Source organism: Xiphophorus hellerii, chromosome 20, assembly GCF_003331165.1.
Source record: "Xiphophorus hellerii strain 12219 chromosome 20, Xiphophorus_hellerii-4.1, whole genome shotgun sequence".
Classification (NCBI taxonomy): domain Eukaryota; kingdom Metazoa; phylum Chordata; class Actinopteri; order Cyprinodontiformes; family Poeciliidae; genus Xiphophorus; species Xiphophorus hellerii.
The window spans coordinates 16,074,566-16,094,323 of NC_045691.1; the positions used below are offsets into that span (position 1 = coordinate 16,074,566).

A 19,758-nucleotide genomic window follows, 5' to 3' on the forward strand; every position below is an offset into this window, starting at 1 on the left:
GTTTTCTTTGTTATTAAGGTACTTTTTTTAAATAAAAAAACCCACACAAACACAAAAGTAGAAACGTTACTTTTTCAACAATAACGGTTTATTGTTTTTGGCATCATCGTGCTTATGACACTATGATGCCATCATAATTTGTCAAGTAATTTAATTAAAGTAATCTTAATGTATGCAAAATTTTGCATTTAAAGAAAGCATAAAAAATAATCTCTAATAATTAATCTCTCCCATTATTCTGGTATTTAACAAACAAGTAACTTTGGTTATGCCAACTGACATAAAACAGGCTACATTTACACTTAACTAATGCCATAATGTCATTACTTTGAATCTTTTATGCAGTGTATTTAGAAATCTGATTTTCCATGTATTGCGGGCAAGAATTATTGCACATGAAGAGTCCTACTTGTGAATATAAATGCAATTTAGCACTGCTTATAGTCTTTTTCAGCACCCACTTTCCCACGCCCACACCTGTAGATTTGTGGTGATTTCTAGATGTAATGGGGTTCTTGTACTGTGTAAAAGTAACCAAGAAACCACTACACTGTAATAAAAAAAATACATTATGTTACATTACGCAATGTCCTTTCTTTTAGATTTTTTCTAACTTTCAACCTTTGATGCAGTCGTGTTATGATCTGAAGTCAAGCAGTTATGTAACTGTGTGACTTTTGTTATCCCAAACACTGGGTTGTATTTGCAACTGATAGGATTCAGTACATTTCAGAGCTTCATGTTGATCGCTATATTTTAATTTTGTTTTTATCATATTTTCCAAGAAAGTGATCTCAAGAAGAAACCATGTTCAACCATGTAAAGAAATATATTTCCCTTTAAGTTTAATTTCAGGTTGATAGTGATTTAAAAATTTGCCATAAATCATATTAAACTGCAGGCATTATGTACTGTATGTCTCCTTTCTGGCTCCCTACTGCATCTCGTCTCACAATAACTTTAAATATTACAGGCAGGCTCCTGTTTAGTTGTCTTCTAAAAACAGAAACAATAACAGTGACCAGCTCTCATCATTTAGTTTAATACAGTGGCTTGTTTTTCTATCTTGTAATTAGCTGTTAAGGTTTTGAATGCCGTTCTTTTCAGTGTTGCATGCATGGCAGTAATGACTTTTGCAGATCAAATTGTGAGCCTGGAAAAAATGGCTGTGTCAACCACACGCTCTGACTCATAATCTGTGCAGTGAAAAGCTTCCGCCACCATTTTACCACACAACCCCTCTCAATTCAGGCATTTTGACAAGGAACAGCTGAAGGATGTGGAGTTCTGTCTGACATTTTTCATTCAACAATACTTTAACATTTACTAAGAAAATAAATCAAATATACAATACATTAACAATGGCTTAAAATATTAGAAAATTAGGTTTGTTTTATTGCAAAAGTGTAGAATGTTACATCAAAAGAGATGTGTAACAACAATGTAAAAACACAAAAACTCATTTTAAAGCATTAAGCTCCTGTGCTTCAATGAGTAGTTTTAAGTGGACTACCGTGTCTTACTACCTCAGAGTAGCTCTGAACGGCGTTGATGAATGCTTCATCAGCTACAATTTGCGTCTCTCCATTAAGGAAGGCCTGGAAGCGGTCCTTGGTCTGCTGGAGCTGCTGCTTGGAGATCTTTGGAAGCAAGGAGAAAACAGAACACAAAAATATGTCAGACTTATTCTCTTTAAAATAAAAATCCAACGTCATATTTAAAAGTGTTTAAAAAACAGCAAGTGGTTTCACTTTTTGTCCCTAAATGGGTTTCTATATATTAACCTTTTACATTTCATTTTAGATGATAATCATCCAGCATTTGAATAATGAATTGCCTTCAGCTATAAAATTGTGCAAAGTTTAGGAAGCTAATTTCAGGAGATTACAACCCCAAGACTCATTATTTTTAGTAATAAAAAAAATTATTTTTCATCCTTTGTCATTTATAAGGCAGAATTTACATATTGTCTTTTAATATAGACAGTCATACAATCAAGTTGCCTGAAATCGTCCATATGGGTGACCTCTTTAACTCTAGCCTGAACTAAGCAACTCAACAGTCTACACATATGATGCTCAGTTGAAAACAACTCTTTTGGGCATTTTATATCATGGTCCAATGAAGCTGAAAAAAAGCCACAAATAGAAGACATGCCACCCTAACATCACCCTACTGAAAACCTCCAGGCCTCAGTTGTACTTTGACTTTCTTCTCATGAGAACTGTAATCACAGGAAGTCAAGTCATGCTCAGCAGTCTCAACAAGAGAGAGAGAAGACCAAACACATCAAATACTTTGACTTTGTGAACTTATTCTATTCCTGCTGAGCCATTTTTTTTATTTAATCCACGTTTGCGGTTTATTCGATCTACTAGTTAGTAAAACTTAAATGATATACTTTTTGTAAAGATTTAATGTTCAAATTTTCAGTTTTTAAATCATAATTTAATATAAACGAGTTTCTGGCCCAACCTGGCCCTGTGTGAAAAATGAAAAATAACTGGTTGTGTGTACTTGGTGGTTTGCAAAAACTGGTAGGAGGAGGACCATTGGCCACTCTTTTTTGAAGAATTGTTTTAGTTCAGCCACATTAGAGGTTTGGAGAGTTTCCAGAAAGAACAGACTTTTATGGTCACATCATAACATCTTAAACAGAGTTAATTTATAATTTTAATTAGGCCAGCTCAAAGCCTTCAGTTTTTGCAGCCAGCCTGCTAGTATGTTCATAATTCAATAACAGTTGCAGTTACAAAAAGGACCAAGTTGTTTTGGGTCTAGTCAGTGGGTACTATGCAAATGTACACATAAAGGTAAAGCTATGCTCATAAATAATTAATGACTAGAAAAGCATATTTCTGAGGGGTGTTTTCCTAGATGTAGTAGCTTTTCATCCAATTTTACAAACATTTGCAACCCTTTCAGCTAAGTAGTTCACAGGAGCAGTGTGACAAATTACTATTATGTTTTGAAGTGGCCCTCAAACCTCACTTGAGGATTTTATAGATTGTTACTATATATAGATTTAGCAAGGGAGACTGGACACAAAACTAACAAATAGGGAGGGCTACATAAAGCATCTGGTTGGAAATGAAATTATGAAACCCAGAGTAACCATCAGGTGTGAAAGACCTGAAAGAAATAAGAGGAAAGAATGAGGGTGGGACAAGTCAAGTGTAAGCCTGCTTGCTGGCTGTCAGAGTAATGTGACCAAAAGGGTTCCCGTTTTTGAGTAAGGTAGATGATTAGTCTATGCAGAAAAATTTGAAAAATCCCACATCATTTTAATAGACAATAAAACTGTCCAGCTCCAACTTTAGCTCTACAGCTAGCGGACTTCTATAACCTCTATATTAACCTTGTTCACATGAAGGTGACAAATAACTACAAAACCGTGAGTCAAATCATGAAATAGATGGAACTTTGAGTTCCATCACTGACAGGATATATTTGTGTTTCATCAGCGAGTTTTACTATGAAAGGTCAAAACTATTAATAATTCGGATTCTGCTGACAGTTTCACTTGACCTAACTGACTTTATGTGACAACACAGCAAGCTGTTAAATGTGTGACTGTGTGAATGAGAGTTCAAGCAGCACATTGCAATGAGCCAGGTGGATACTGTGCACTTCCTCAACAAAGCACACTTCAAATGCATTAAGTATTTATGACTTTCAGCTTCAGTGCTTTTCATTTCACTGCTAATTAGAGAACTGTGGTGATTAGTAACCAAGGTGATAGATGAGGAAAAATGCCTTCATTTTCATCTGCGAAGTCAGACTCTGAGGACACACTTTCCTGCTTTGCTCATATTGATCGACTCTCTGAAGCTCTTATCAAGATTGCAGTGTTACGAAGTGATTCATTTGCCTGCAATGAAGTAGACATTAATCACCCTTCACATATCAATGGAGAAGCAATGCATATGTAGTGTAATTTCTTTTCAATTTAAACTATGAAAAGATAGTTTAAACTATGGATTTCAGTCTGCACCTTGCAGGTAGTAGTTTTCACATTAAATATTCTATTTATATATAGGACTTAACTTGTTAGAAATGTCATTCTAGCGAAGTCAGATGCCTTAAATTCCAGGCTTTATGGGTCTGGTGTCCTGAGGTCCATAAAGGGGCTGTTTCTGCTTCAACAAGCCTGAATTAAATAATTAATATCCTGAATGGAAGTTAAGGACATAATTCCTGTGATTCAGGTGCGTTAAACATCTAAAAGTTGCAGAACACCAGCTTATGAAACTTATGAAAGACTGAGACCTCTAGTTGCACTTCTATGAGGAGACCTCTGTGGCTTTGGATTAAAATGGAGATCAGTCAGCGTGCAGTCATAGTGTAAAAACACTATAAAAACAATCCCCTCTGACCAGTTTATTACCATACAGGTTAAAAAAAATTATTTAATTCCAATTATTGTATATGTGGAGGAATTTCACTATTTATAAAGAACTTTAAAAACAGCCAAAATGCTGTGCAATAAAACATGGTAATGAATTATTTACTATTTGAATTTTCTTTGTCTAGTAACATATGTATATTTTCTATTTATGCAGATATAATGCAGATGTATCAATTATATGTGTAACAGCACTTTAAGATGCTGCTTTTTGTTTCACTTTTTTTTTAAATTTGAAATAGTTTTTATTATTTTTCTTGGAAATGTAGGTTTTCTCATTTCTATAATTCCAACTGTTAGCTTTATTGGCTTTCAAATGTCCATTTTTCCAGTCGTTTTTGGCTGGATTAAAATTTTTGTGATGCCCTTTAGTTGACCTTTTATTATAAACAAGCTTTATCATAAAATTTGGTTACATTAAAAAAAGAAAACTTATTTTCTGTTGGCGTAGACAGCATTGTCATATCTCACATGACGTTCTAAACTGTTCTTGTGCAACTGCAAATCTCAGTGCATTTTATTGGGATTTTATGTGATACCTCCACACAAGTTGTCAATTGCAAGGAAAAGGATGCATGGTTTCCTAACTGGCCTATTGAAGTGCCAACCCAATAAAACAAACAGAAGTTTGTTGTAACCTCATATAATGTGCAAATGTTCAAGAGGTGTGGATACTGTCTCAAAGCCCTGTATGGTACAGTGTGATAAACAAAAAAGGTGCATAGTATGCTCAGCATCCCTTACCTTTTTCTACATCCCGAGTTGTGTTTAAACTGTTCTCTTCTCCATTATATCATGTTCCACATCCACAGCACTAAGCAGGGTAGCGAGGTGTTTTTACATTTCTAACAATATTTGAGTGCCACTTCATAATTATGTGCTGCTCATTGGCAGAATTCTTTTTCATATAAATAAACACCTGCATGACTCACAGGAATACATGCCTAAGTCTAAGGTGAGGGGTAGCTTGCTTTTACTGTTTTTGCCTGATAAGTCCTTCATAACACTGGCATGATTCATCACTCCAGAGAACATGTCTACGCTGCACTCTAGAGTCCATCGCTAGTGTGCGAAAACACCACTGCAAGCTGCTTGCCAAGGGAAACCAACTCCTTAAGCCTCTATACAGACTGTTCCTGAGCTAATATGAACGCCACATGCAATATGGTTTTTACCTTTTGACTGATTTTCTATTGTTCTCGATGGGTTTTTTTTTAACTTTATTATAATACCACATTTAACTGGGAAATATTAGACACAATGATTTCTCGCATTTTCTGTAATAGAAGTTTGTTTGCTATCCATTTATGCTTAAAATGCAAGCTTCAAACCACAGTGAAACGACACATTTTTTAAGCTAAAAGTACCGTATTTTCCAGACTATAGAGTGCACCATACTATAAGCCGCACTTACAATAAAAAAAACAAAACTGGAAAGGTACATATATAAGCCGCACCGGGCTATAAGTCGCTGATCTCTCCACTGCTCTCGGTTTTCCTAATAAATCTGCTGGAATTATTAAGGATGCATCCCTGCATCTCCAACGCCAAACCATGGATTCGTTCATGCTGAGCTCTATTTCCCTCCTGTACTGCCAGATCGGTAGCCTTCATCTTAAAAGCTGCATCATATGAGTTTTAAGAAGTTTCTCCGTCAGGACTGCTGCTAGCAGCATTTTCTTCTTTGATTTCTAATTTTGACTTCCAATGATTCACTTCCTGCTAAAGAGCCCCCTGGCGGTTGAAGAAAAATCCGCAGAAAAGCCGCACCGGGCTATAAGCCACATGGTTCAAAGTGAAAAAAGTGGCGGCTTATAGTTTGAAAAATGCAGTAATCATCATAGCAGTGATGAGATAATTTTTTAACAGGTTTCCCCTTCGCTGTGGAGCACAGCACGAAATGAATAATATCTACATGTCCAAGTTTGATTGAGTGAACGGAAATAGTCTTTTTGCCCTCCAGCGTCGTCCACATGCGCGCAATTTCCTTACATAAACAATAACATGCAGGGGGTCTATATTTGTAAATCTGAATATGATTAATTTTGACCAATAAATTCTTCAAGTGGCATGCACTTCTATCACTTTATCAGATGGCTTTTTTTGTGAGTAGTGAAATTTATGAAAAACTCTGAAAATTGTTTGACAGTGCACTGCAGCAATATCAATGAAGATCAGGTTTTAAGCTCACAAAATTTTAGTTTAGAGAAATTTAAACCTCAATTCTTATAATACAGATGTAAAGTGTGGTGCACAACTATACATTTCTGGATTGATTTGTAAATTAAAATGATCAAAAGGGCTTTCAAATTTTGCTTTTCTTTCTTGGTTTTGAATCCACATGTAATGAACCTGTGAGAAAGCGTTTCAGCTGCCCTTGCAGTGCTGTGAAGAGTAGAGTCATTAGCTAATTGAATGCAGCGTACAGGGAGCTGTAGCAACTGCATGTTGGTGCAGTAAAGCCTCTGCTGTGCTGACTCACACTTGAGGTTCTTCTGGAATTATATAAAGCTAAGAGGGTACGTTAAATTAGGTTGTTTTCCAAAATTAATGGTCTAGATGCTTGGGATTGGACTGGCAAATACAGCATTTACTGACTAATAGTAAAAAATATATATATATAAATATTCAAGGTAGAATTGGAGGTCAACCTCCACAATTTATTTAGGAGAACATTTACCATACTATCTGTATTAACATCATTGAAAGGGTATCTTACAAACCAACTGCTCCCATTGTGTGTAAATCAGTCTGCACCGGTGGTGTTCAGCAAACATGGTGTCATTGGATCGACAACACAAACAAATAGCATTTTATTGTAGACAATAGCAGAGGCCCACATCTGATTACACACTGAGTACCAGAACAAGTGCTGCATGGCAGCTGCAAAAAGTCCACCAGCAGCCAGTCTGTTCAAACAAACACAAAAAAACCCCACCAGGATTGTGGAGTGACTGCTTCTGCAATCTAGTATTGTATAAATACAGATGCACAAGCTATTATCCCCAGTCAAACTAGCATTCACAAAACACACAAACGCAATGAGAGCAAATACCTGTCCGTTTTGTTAATAAACAGCCAAGTGTATGTTTTGAGCAAAGCTTGATACACTGCAAGCATGGATAAAACAGAGAGACGCTGGCGCTTTACAACCAACCTTCACACTACTGTCATCGTTGTCACTGTGGCACCGCTGTTACATCCTGGAGAACACTGTGTTCATATCAAGCAAAGCGCCGTCTTATAACAGTCATCCATAATCACACCACCGACTTGCTGCCAGGAGCTCAGCGGCTTCCTCTCTATCAGCACTCAGTGACAGTGTGCAAAACAGAAAGAAGTTCATAGAGTTGTAGAATGAAAAGCTGCAGGAAATTTTGTACAAATTTGGTTCAAAACAGTAAAATCTGTCCTTTCTGTACCAAACCTGGCATATGCAAATGAAATGTTGTAGCCAGAACATTTTCTAGCACACATCCATGCACTGAGTGATTGCATGTGTAAAATAAATTTGCTCATCAAAGTAAAACTTGTTCATTTTATATACACAGCGATACATAGTATGTATTCATCTATATTACTTTTGAAGAATGTTGCTTACAGCTGATAAAAACCCAAAGTTCAATTTTTTGTTTTAAATTCGAGTATTACATTAAAAAAGCATATTTTAAATACAGAAACTTTATGTTATGAACATTTTATAAATAACACAAAGAAAGAGAAGATTTAGAAGACTGTTATCCCATGGAAAGTGACTGAAGCAATACGCAGTCACTGCTAGAGAAGCTGGCTGTGCAGAGAATGCTATATTGAAGCAGTTTAATAAAAATTAAGTTGAAGGAAAAAGTATATTTGAAAAAGGTTGCTATTTAAAAGGTTTTTGTGGCACTAGTTGGCCTTTGTTCAACAGTAGATGGACAGGAATACAGGCAGAAAGAAGGGAAAAACGTGCAGTAATAACTGGGAATCGAACCAGTGACAACTACATTGTGGACTGTAGCCTCTGTATATGATGTGCCTGATCCACCACTGAGCTATGCAGCACCCACACTTTACTCCAGTCCTTTTTTTTTTCTTTTGCTCTTTAATTCACGTGGATTTGAGGTTTTGCAGAAATGCCTGCAGATTTGAAAAGTTCAACTCCCGATATATGTAAGCAACTTTTAAAAGTGCAAGCATTACCAGCTAAATTCCCATAAGCAGCAAAGCCTTCAAGCAAACATCAGAAAATGTCTCAACATTTTGCTCCTTTGATAAAAAAGAAAAAGAGGACAGAACATTTCAGGAGTATACCGAGGATGAAACATCAACAGAGAAACTGCAGGAAACTGCCCCTGGTGCAAATATCAAGAATAAAAACAAGGAAACAAGCATACTATTCTTTCTTTTCCTGTGGCTCCTTCATTACAACTGAGTCAGTTCTGCTGGAAAGAAAGAATTTGGTCATTTTTCTGAATGCATAACATAGGAAAATTGCTTTTATATACATTTGATGAAAAAAAGTCACAGGTGAATGAACATTTTCTTAATGGGAAAAATAAATTAAACGTATCTTTGTTAGGATACTTAGGAGGCAACAGAATATATATAATTACTGAGCTATGTCAACTTTTTGATTTAATAACATTACTTCTTCTAGAAGAATCTTCCTAACAGCCCCTTGAAGAGTTTGCTTAATTTTGCATGAAACAAAAAGAATGATACCAGTGATATGACTGTATTTTTTAATAAAACATAAAGCTGACTCTGAGTTCTTGTTTCCATCGCTACCACATTACTCCATCCTCCCTTTTTTCACTTTTCTTTAAAATCCAATTGGTTTTCCATCTTTCCCCTCTTGTGCTCTCTGTTTTTATGCATGATTATCTCTAGTAGTTGCTGGATTGTGTGAAAAAGGTTCATGACTGAGTATTAAGAAGTGAGAGATCTGTTGAAAAAAGCTTTCTTTCTGACAGCAATAGACTTTTTTGGGAAACAGATTTATTTTTATTGATAACAAGAACTACATACTGAATATAAAACATTAAGACAATTTTATCCTGTGATAAAAAAGGCTGTAGTTTTCAAAACCATGACATTTAATCCTGTTCAGCAGTCCATAAATATGGACTGTAAAAGTGTAGCCTCTTAAATGTTTATGAAATCATAATCAGTGCTTGAGCTATTTCCCACTAACCACATATGGACAATATTAAGTCGCTCACTTTATGTTTTTGTGTGATTCAGAAGTTTCTCTATCACACAGTTAGCAGGACATTTCTACTCTTTATGGATTGTAAAAATCCATAAAGATAAAAAAGACAATGAACCTTTTTTTTTGGTGCATGTCTCATTTTGGGGGTTATGTAACTCTCTATTAAAGGTAATGCTGACATTTCAAAAGTAATGGTTCACAAAAACCATTAAATCTTACCAAAATCATAATTGCCAGCTATGTTAGGGTAAAATGACAACACAATCTGAATAATAATTCAAGCAATAGATTTACAGCTTTATTCTGTAAGAGAAATCTTCTTGATCTGATCTTTCTCTCTTCCTTTTTTCCCCATCATTATTCCTATGTGTTCTTGGACACATGTTTGGTCAATAGTATTTCCTCACCCAATGCTAGAGATCAAAGCTGTGAGCCTGAGTAAAATCAAAGTGCTTCTGAACTGGAACACTGTTATGTTAAAAGTCTGTCAGAGGCAGAGTGCTGCTTGGTGACTTTGTTCAAAGGAGTTGTGACACGAACATGTGAAGCTCAGGACAGATGACTCTTGCTGAGCGTCTACCTGACATTCAGCCTCGTGCCAGCTCGGCAGCCGCTCTTTGTGTTCTTCATGCCTCAGTGAGAGCCATCAGAGTGAGAGGCAGAGAGGATTGCAGTAATGGCCATGTCCCGGCTCCTCTGTCTTTAATGTGGAAAATCGCCACAACAAATCTCCCTCACAATCTCTTTCCTCTTTGTCCTCTACTTTCCATGCTTTAGGCAGCTTTTCTTTTGAATCAGTGTTCCATAACACTGCCCATGATCGCAAAAATAATTCTTGAGCCTTTAATTTCCCCTAAAAGGCAGTGAGATGAAATCAACTTGAAAGAGACATAAATTCCCAACAGATTCACGAGTTGTACCCAAACGTATCCATTAAGAAACAATTTGTTGAACGTGTTGAGCACAAGTGCTTTCCACTTTTTTTTTTTATCTGGCAAGTGTAAGCTCACTGTTTTGAAGTTAAATGACCTTCCTTTGGATAGCCAACACGTGTTGTAAAATGAGTCACTTTTGCATAAACTGAAACTCTTCCCAGAGTAGAAAATTGTTTAAAATTTCCTCTTAAAAACAGGTTCTGGTTGTCCTCTGTGTGCATGCCAAGGGTTTAGTCTGGCACACAAGCATCTCTGTGGACCACTAACTTTGTGGCATTGCATATTTTTCAGTCTAACATTAAGTTTGATGATGGACATTGAAAAATCAATTTCAATGACTTGTACCAAGCTGTTCCTGCATGGCAGGTTCGGCAAGCATCCTAATCGACTGTGGTCCATCCAGATCTCAGCATTCTGAGAAAAGAAGGGGGAAGTATGAAGAAAAATCTTGAGTTCTTCATTTCTAATTTATGTCTTGGACCTTTGTACATTTAAATACAGCTAAAGTATTGGGACACCTTATGTATTAGTTTAAATTTGTGCAAATGTAGTCAGCTGATGTGCTGAAAGGAGCTGGATTTTTTTAGGAAAGGGCATCACCCCCAAAATATTTAAAATGTTGTCTTAATAAGTCACTTTTACACACACACACACACACCCCCACACACCCCCACACGCCCACACACCTCCACAAACACATGCACACAATATCAGATGGTTTGTCCTTTCTAAAAAAAAAATGTGAATGATTAATAATGAATTCTTGAAAAAATAGAGTACATGTGCCCAGAAAAATATGAGTAACATATATGAAGTCAAACAACTATTACAAATTTGACAAAGTATAATTTAAATACAAATTAAATGAGTACAAACTGGATCCTTTTGAAGCTGTAAATAAAGTGAACTGTGAACATTAACTAATTCAGTGCTAACCTGTATCACATTTTGTGAGTAGGTTCTTGCAAAGTAGGATCTTGTGCAACAATACACACAAAGTACATGTGTAAGTGCTGTATTAATCAAAAATAATGAAAATGAGAAACCTGTGTATTACATTATGTGAACCAAAATACCACACTGCCCATATGAAAAGATAACATAATGTAGCCACTAGAGAAAAATTTAACATGATGCTAATTTAATTCTAATTAGCTTTTATTTGAAATATGGGTTTGCTTTTTTGCAGTTGAGTTTTGAATGTTCTGCATGTGCATATGTGGGTTCTCCAAAGGTACTCTGGCTTCCTCCCATAGTCCAAAAACATGAAGGTTAACTTTACTCGTCTCTCTAAATTTGCTCTTAAGTATGAATATGAGTGTGTGTGCATTTTTGTTTGTCCTGTATGTCTCTGATTTTCCCCATGACTGCCCAGGGCTTAACTTGCCTTTTACCCAGGTACCACTGAATATAGCCACCAATCACATAATGTGGACCATAAAGGATAAGGGTATGGTAGGTCTAATTATTAGTTTCAAGTATGCACAACTAATCCACCGTTGTCTTGACCCCATTCATATAAAAAGTAGTGTCTAAAACATGAATATCATCACTCTCAGACAAACTTTGTATCTCCAACAGTGTAATGTTTCATGAAGAGAATATCTTCTTCATATATCCAAATTCAAACAGTTTAGTGAAAGACAAAGTTACTTTAGGATACTTTTATTGGAAAAAGATTGTCATTTAAGTAGACAGATGTGAGGAGAGTTGATCAAGAGAGTTGATTTAAAAAAAAAAAAAGACTAATAATAGAAATGCAAGAAGTTTGCCCAATGACTACCAAATCATTCTACGTAGGATTCACATAACTATGAAATTTCCTGTTATGTAAACTTTGATGTGAAGCTAAATGTTTTTGTCAGAAAGTCCCCAACTAACAGGCAGAATCTATGTATTGCAGAATTAACTTTTCCTGCATTTAATAAATGCTAAATTATTAATCTTTTGCTCTTTCAGTTATTCTATTTACTTGACTAATATAAGGCCCCATCTCTTCAATACATGCCATTCGCCATTCACCAGCAGAGCTATCCATTTTTCATCTACTCACTATCAGCATCTGTTGAATCAGCAATCAAGTCTCCTCTGTGTTGTGTAAAGAGGAGTATTTTCCTTTCTCACTGTAAATCTCACTTTGGAAAGGAGCCCTCAAGTACTCAATGTAATTAAAAATGGACAAGAAAGGCGATCAGGAAACTCCTCGGTCTTTGAGGCCTTTGCTTGCTAAGCGAAGCTGTATGTTAAATAGATGGATACTTTCTCTTGGTCTTATCAAATGCTTTGGACTAGAGAAAATAGTAACAGGTATGGCACATTGCTTGTACACTTGTTGCCCATCCCAATCTGATCGTCCTGTTAAGCATTTTTGAGATAGGAGTTTTTACAGACTTAATTAGTAATCAATGGCTCTTTATTCTCCAAGAGCAGAGGTCCCCACCCCTGATCCTCATTGCCCACTGCTCTGCATGTTTTAGGAGTTCACCTGCTGCTGCACAGCAGAATTAAATGAATGGGTGAACAAGCCTCTGCAGCAACTGAAGACATGCTAAGAATGTATGCCCTTTGAGATTTCAATTTGATATAAAAAGGACATTACAAATAAAGTTTATTATTATATGACTATTACAGAAGTCATGCAATAGTTTGAATCAGTTGTGCTGGAGTGGACGCGGGACGATTGGTCCTGAGCACCAGGGTTGGGGACCACTGCCCTAGGCTATAATATGAGATAAAAAACATAAAAAGGAGGCCCAATTATTTGAGCTGCTCCTTTATCTTTCCAACATACAATGCGAGCAGGACACTAAAAGAGGTAATAAAATCTCCACAGCTCACTGTCAGTGAACCATAGCACAGAGAGACATCTTGTGGTTACCATGTCCACATAACAATCTTTAGATGCCTCAAAATATCTCTTAGGACTTTAATTTGGCTATCCATTATCTAACATTTTAATTTGAAGGGTCGCCAAGGAGGTTGGTGGCTATCTCCAATGGTCAACGGGCGAGAGGAAGGTTATATCCTCTACAGGTAGACTTGAATTTGGTTAAATTCAAATCTGTGCATTCCAGCTATTCAGTAACACTTAATTTAGCTGGATATGTGTGCTTTTGCCAAACAAGAACAAGATTAAGCTTCTCAGAAACCAACAATGGAGTCGTGAAACGATAAACTGTGCCAACAACCAAGTAAGGTGGAGGGTCTGCAATACTGTGGGCCAGTTCCTCCTCCAAAGACTCTTGGAAGCTTGTTTGAGTCAATGACATCATGAATCTTTTGTGCCAGAAAACTAAAAATCGGTTGTCATTTGGTCATTGGACACGATGATCAAAGGCATGTGGTTGAATAATGCAAAATTGGTTCACCAAAAGCAAAACTATTGTCTTTTCAACTAAATTTCTAGACCCAAATTCTTTTGAAAAAATGTAGGCTGAGGTGAGGAGAAGGAAGCGTAAAAGGAAATTCAGGACTAGATGGTCTAGTCTAGAGAGGTTATGCAAGACTGAATGGTCAAAAATCGTGTTGTATAAAGTATGATCTACACAGGTACCTGCCAGGATTTGAACCCAGGACTTTGTTGCTCCAAGGTAACAGTACTACCAAATGCACCACAGTGCAGCCAAAGCATGTCGCATAAATCCAAAATCTCATATGTAGGCTGATGTCTCTGAGATAATGAAGCTTTCTAATATTTGTTATTCATTTCTCAGACTGAATGTCTTTCATTACAGAAGTATATATCCCTAGTATGTGTTCAAATTTTTATGGTTTGGGATAGAAATTGTTCATAGTACATGTTCATAACTATCATCCACTTCACACTTGTGAAGTGGATGTGTGTGCAGAGTAGTCAGTGTAAAATCGATGGATGCAATTTTAGAAGGGTTCGTGCTGTTTTAAAAATTTAACATCTACTTTCAAGGAACCAGCCCTCATTTTGCTTCTCTTTAGTACTGCTGTAATGTGTGGCATGGGCAGCAGATATCATACTGTTTCTTATGAGGTAGTATAACATAAAATCATAAGACACAGTAGATCTATCTGTCTCAGCCACTGAAGGCAGTGTGAAGAAAACAACAACTGTTCTCAAGAAGATAAATCTGCTTCCCTTTCAAGGAGTGGTGATCTGCAGAAACACACTGGTGTGCAATTGTGTTTCGGTCTTTCATTTTATTTCTCATACTTGAGTAAATTTGTTTTTTCTGAATATCTGTGCAGGATTTTAAATAATTTCTAAACAACTCACCAGCAGAGATGACTCTGAAGGAAGTATTTTTATTTTTTATTTTTTTGCAGGGAACTGAATTCAGGTTTTTCAAAATCCTGATGCAACATAACATGAAGGTGTTTTTGCACTTGCTACTAAAATTAGACTACCAATGTGAAGTGAAGTTAATTATAAAAGTGCTCTGCGAGGACACGTGCTTTAGACTATATTAACACATTCTAATTAACACATACAATACAAATAACTCATTATTATTGCTTTCATCAGTAGATAAAATCCTTTCACAGTGCATCCAATACATTCCTGCACATTAACACAAAGGCTCGCTGTAATTTTTGCTTGTCAGTAGCTATTTCTGTGATCACTACATTGGCCAGAGAGAATCAAGCTACAACAGAATATTTTAATTAGTCTAACATAAATCAAATGGACCCAATATCCATTTATGTTTAAAGGAAAAACATTAACAATTTAATCTTGCAGCTTTCCCTTTTTAGCTGCTTCTGAGAGAGTGAAGGATGTGTAATTTGTGAAGCCGTGATATGTTTCAGGAGACTGCACAGATTGCTGGTGAGGGGGTACTTCACCTGCTGTTTTTCAGCTGTCACCCTTTTTGAATCCACTTTCATATCTGTAGCATTGTGGAACACCTTCACTTTTCAGTATTTATGCCATGCCATGAAAACAACCGCAACAAAAAAATTTGAACAGAATCGCCTGTGAAACAGTAGGGAACATTTTTCTGCACCGGTTGTCAGACGTTGACTGACATGTTTATTGTTAACTGAAAACCTGACTTTTACAAATGCTGGCACAGCATGCTTGGTTGATTCATTTTTTGAGGTACAACACCATTAAGACATCCTACAGTATATAATAATATAAATAATTTCAGTGTCACATTGTCCCTTGGCGTCAACAAATGCAGAACGGCCTGTTTCTGTCTCTTATATGTCATTTGATCCATTTACTTTTGATTTCTTTCAAAACCAATTCATAAATTCATGTGTGGAAAAGAGAGAGGTAATATGCATAAAGGCTGTAAAAGGTCAACATATGGGGCTGAATTTAGCATTATGTTTACATTGGTTTTTGTTAAAAAACAAAAAAACAAAACTTAAGCTCAATCAAATTAAATGGAGAACATCTGTGAACATCAATTTTCAAAATCAAAATTTTGTGCTTGTAAAATGACAAATATCAGAAAGTGAGCTACTGTACATTGCTTCACTAGATACTACAGATAATGTAACTGAGTTATCCATGAGAGCATCCTTCCTTCTCTATCTCTCTCTAAACAGCTAACGTAACAAGAACAGCTTCATCTGTTTTTGTCCACATTGTAATTTACAATTTATCTGTAAGCAGCAACTCATAGCACTTTTTGTTCTTACTCCAGATTTCCACTTTTACAGACCAAATGGCAATTTGGAGGTGAGAAAAATTTCCATATGGACAGGTCTGTTCCAAATGCAGCAGAGTCACAGCAGAGTGCATTGCAAAGCTGTTATCGGGCTTTAACATATTAATAAACAAAGGCCACTTTAAAGATGGAACTCACTAATTTCTCTGCCAACAGTATTAATTACATTAAGCCATTGATTCAACCTGCTGGCAGAGAAGTAGGTCAAATTATATTCTGAAAATTTGCTACATTGTAATTTATAAAACACATTGGTGTTATGGATCAGATTTAATTAATTAATAAAGTTTCTCTTTTACAGTGCTCACTTGCAAAAGTTAAATAAGGCTATGATAGCTCTACATTTAATTTTTAAATACATTACTCAAGAGAAAATCCCTAACTGCTTCAGTACTTAAGGTTGGGTGTCTTCACTCAAGAGATTTATAAAATAGCTTTTTACAATGGAAAAAACAAAAGACAAAATAAACAAAACATATTGAGACAAATGAGACTGTGCAAACATTTAAAAAACAAATTTAAAAAAGATCTCAGCATAAATCTTCAGAAATAATTCAGATTTTTTAAAATTCATCTCCTGTGAGTTTTTATATTTCTTTCTACTTCTGCTTCAGCTACTTAGGGAGGTTATTGTGATTGAATAAACTGTAGCCTCCTGCACAATCACAATGATTGCACTAACACAAATCTATACACGAGCAAAGAATCTCAATAATTTACTCTTTTTCACTGTGACTAGGGCATTAGTGTAAATATGCCCAAAGATGGTTAGCCTTGTGTTCAAACAAGCGTGCCACCAGTTAATTATGCATGAGCACTTATCCATCGTTTGGCGAACTGCTTCCTTCACGTTAAATAACAAAAACATTTTCCTTTGCCCTTCAAAAAGGAGGCAACAGTTCCTTACCCCCCAAACCCCCCTCCATGGCTTATCCTTCCACAAGGTTATGGCAATACATTTTAAGGAGCAGCATCAGCAGAGCTAGCATGGTTTGCAGCCTGGCCTGTTTCTGTGTGATAGCCCATCAATGGTGCGGTTTGTGTGCCAGAGCTTCTAATAAAGGATTATTGTGGAGCTGCTCCACATGTTTCACTGAGGCCCTTTAAGTCTTTTCATTACATAAATTGTTTCATCATATTTCTGTGACTAATCTATAATAGCCAAAATGGTAAAAAGGCCACATATTAAAGTGGGGATCCAATGCAGGGAGAATTTTATATGATGATTTGTTGCATAGAAACATCTGAAGAGCAGTAATGATGATTCTACAGGGTGAATGTTCGATTTTTAAAAAGCTGAACTGCATTATTATTGTTCTCATCACAACAAATTTATCAAGGTATTAAAAAGACTCAGAATCAAACAGAATCAAACGGTGCTGCGGATGCTTCAGCTGCCTTTTGCATCTTGCTGCAAACTGCCAGCCAGCTGGCTAAAAGAAAGCTACTACCCTTTCTCTTCAATTTCAAGACACATTTGACTGCTTGGACCTATTATTGTCACATTAAAACAGACACTAAGGGTGTGGAAGTGTGGAATATCATAACTATCACCCTTATACAGGTAACATTGGTTTAAAAATACAGTCGGCAAGCTATAAATTGCAAGTTACCATATTCTTCAGTTGTTTCGACGTTTATATTATTTTTATTGAGATGGAAGAGAAAGCTATTGTTTTCTCCGACTATGGCGTATGCAGCAAAACGTACAACTGTCCCCACCCCAAGCACACACACCTGCTCCTGTTCACTGCCAGTAAGCTAGCTGAAAGAAAAAAACCACTACAATAATCCATTACTCAGAGAAAAGACGAGTGGGGAAATGATTCTTGTCGCAAAAATCACAAATTGTGACATGATGGAAGAGTGCCACCCCTAACCCTTAAAAACTTAAAGCTCCTTTATGACTACAGTTGAAAAGCTAGGAACCTTAGATGAATATCTTTCAACTGATTTACATTAAAAACTGTATTTGACGGGATTGATTTATAAGACTGAATTTATAATAATAATAATAATAATAATACATTTTATTTCAAAGGCGCCTTTCTGGCACTCAAGGACACCGTACAAAGAGCAAAAGTAACAGAAACAATAAAATGTAGCAATTAAAAATAGATAGAATAAATACACAACAATGTATCTATATGGAATCTATATATAAATCTATGTAAAAAACCTATATAAAAAATCAAGCAAACCAATTTATGTAGTGATATGTCACAGTGAGGCTTCCGTAGCCTGGGGGCAAACCGATGACCATGCGCTGTACATCCAGTTGTTGTCAGTCACGCAGAGTAATAAAGTTGAGTTCTACAAGCTGCATAACTGGTCTATAACTGGTTCTTCATAAAAGATAGCCGTTCACAACAATTTATACATATCGTTTTAAATTTTAATCAGCCTGTATAATTGGTTTGTGATGGACTAATTTGATTTGACAATATAGTTCTGGATATGACTTGGATAACCAAATTAGGCAGATGTCTATATTTTTGTTGAAGTTTTATGATTAGTTAGATTTCAAACTAACCATAAATATTGTTCAAGGCAATATTATTGTGCCTGCAGTAATCACAGTTATGCTGTTTTAGAATGTAATCAACCTTCTCTTTGGTATATCAAAGCTAAAACTTATTAGGCTTACAGACATTTCATTGTTAGTACCATGAAAGTATTGCATTTTTACTGAAAACTATTCCATTTTAATTCAGGCACTGCATAATCATAAGATGAATACAAAACTAAGAGTGATATCTACACATTAGCTTTAAACTAAAAATGCAGACTGATATTGTGATGTAATTAACGCAAACTTTTTCTGTGAATTAAATCTTCCTTATTAACCTCATAACTCAAGCTCATTTCACCTTCATTGAAAAGGTTTTCTATATCTAATCATGTATAAAACTCCTCACAGTTTATCTCTAAGAGCTGATTTTGCATGCCTGTTTAGAGGCAAGGAGCAGACATCTTTTTGATTTACTGGTCTGACATGGAGCTTCAAATTGTTATCCACATTCTTGCTCATGCACAGCAGAGGACTGTCTGTTGGCCACCAGAAATCAGAGTGCATTACTAAGTAACCTACATGCTCAACTGGACCACAAACAAATAAATGGAAACGTGGTGGTTTCTGCTTCCCACGTGCAATTGCGTGTGAGTCAGCAGAAAATCCAGACCATATGGCTCAACAGTGTCTGGAGTAAGGGAAGGATGGTCTGCCGTTTGAGCAAAAAACAAGCAGCTTCAATTGCATTTATAATGATTCATAATAATAAACTATGTGAGGATAGACTTAGATACCCAAACTAATCTTTTTCAGGATTTATGTAGAAAATAACATTAGTTTTTGAGATATAAACCATGACATTAACTATCATGTATGCTTTTGTATTCAGCGCAGAAACAGGCATACTCCTATTCTGGTGTAAAAGTAAGAACAGTGACAATATATGGAAGGCTTCTCCCCTACAGTAAGGCCTGTGACTTTGACAGTAAGGACAACATGACCCAAAACTGGCTCCAGCATCCAGCATGGAGGAACTCAGCAGGAGTGTAAAACCAGGA

General features: G+C 36.1%; 1 protein-coding gene across 14 annotated transcripts in view; it reads right to left on the bottom strand.

Annotated features, from left to right (window-relative positions):
* The window catches only part of cadpsb (Ca2+-dependent activator protein for secretion b), a 92,128-nt gene that overhangs the window by 71,071 nt on the left and 1,299 nt on the right, over nt 1-19,758 (bottom strand). For all 14 annotated transcript variants that reach the window (XM_032549653.1, XM_032549654.1, XM_032549656.1 and 11 more), the window contains exon 2: nt 1,527-1,640. In XM_032549653.1, coding sequence (XP_032405544.1) covers nt 1,527-1,640 — 114 coding nt within the window. The remainder of the gene's footprint in view (nt 1-1,526; nt 1,641-19,758) is intronic.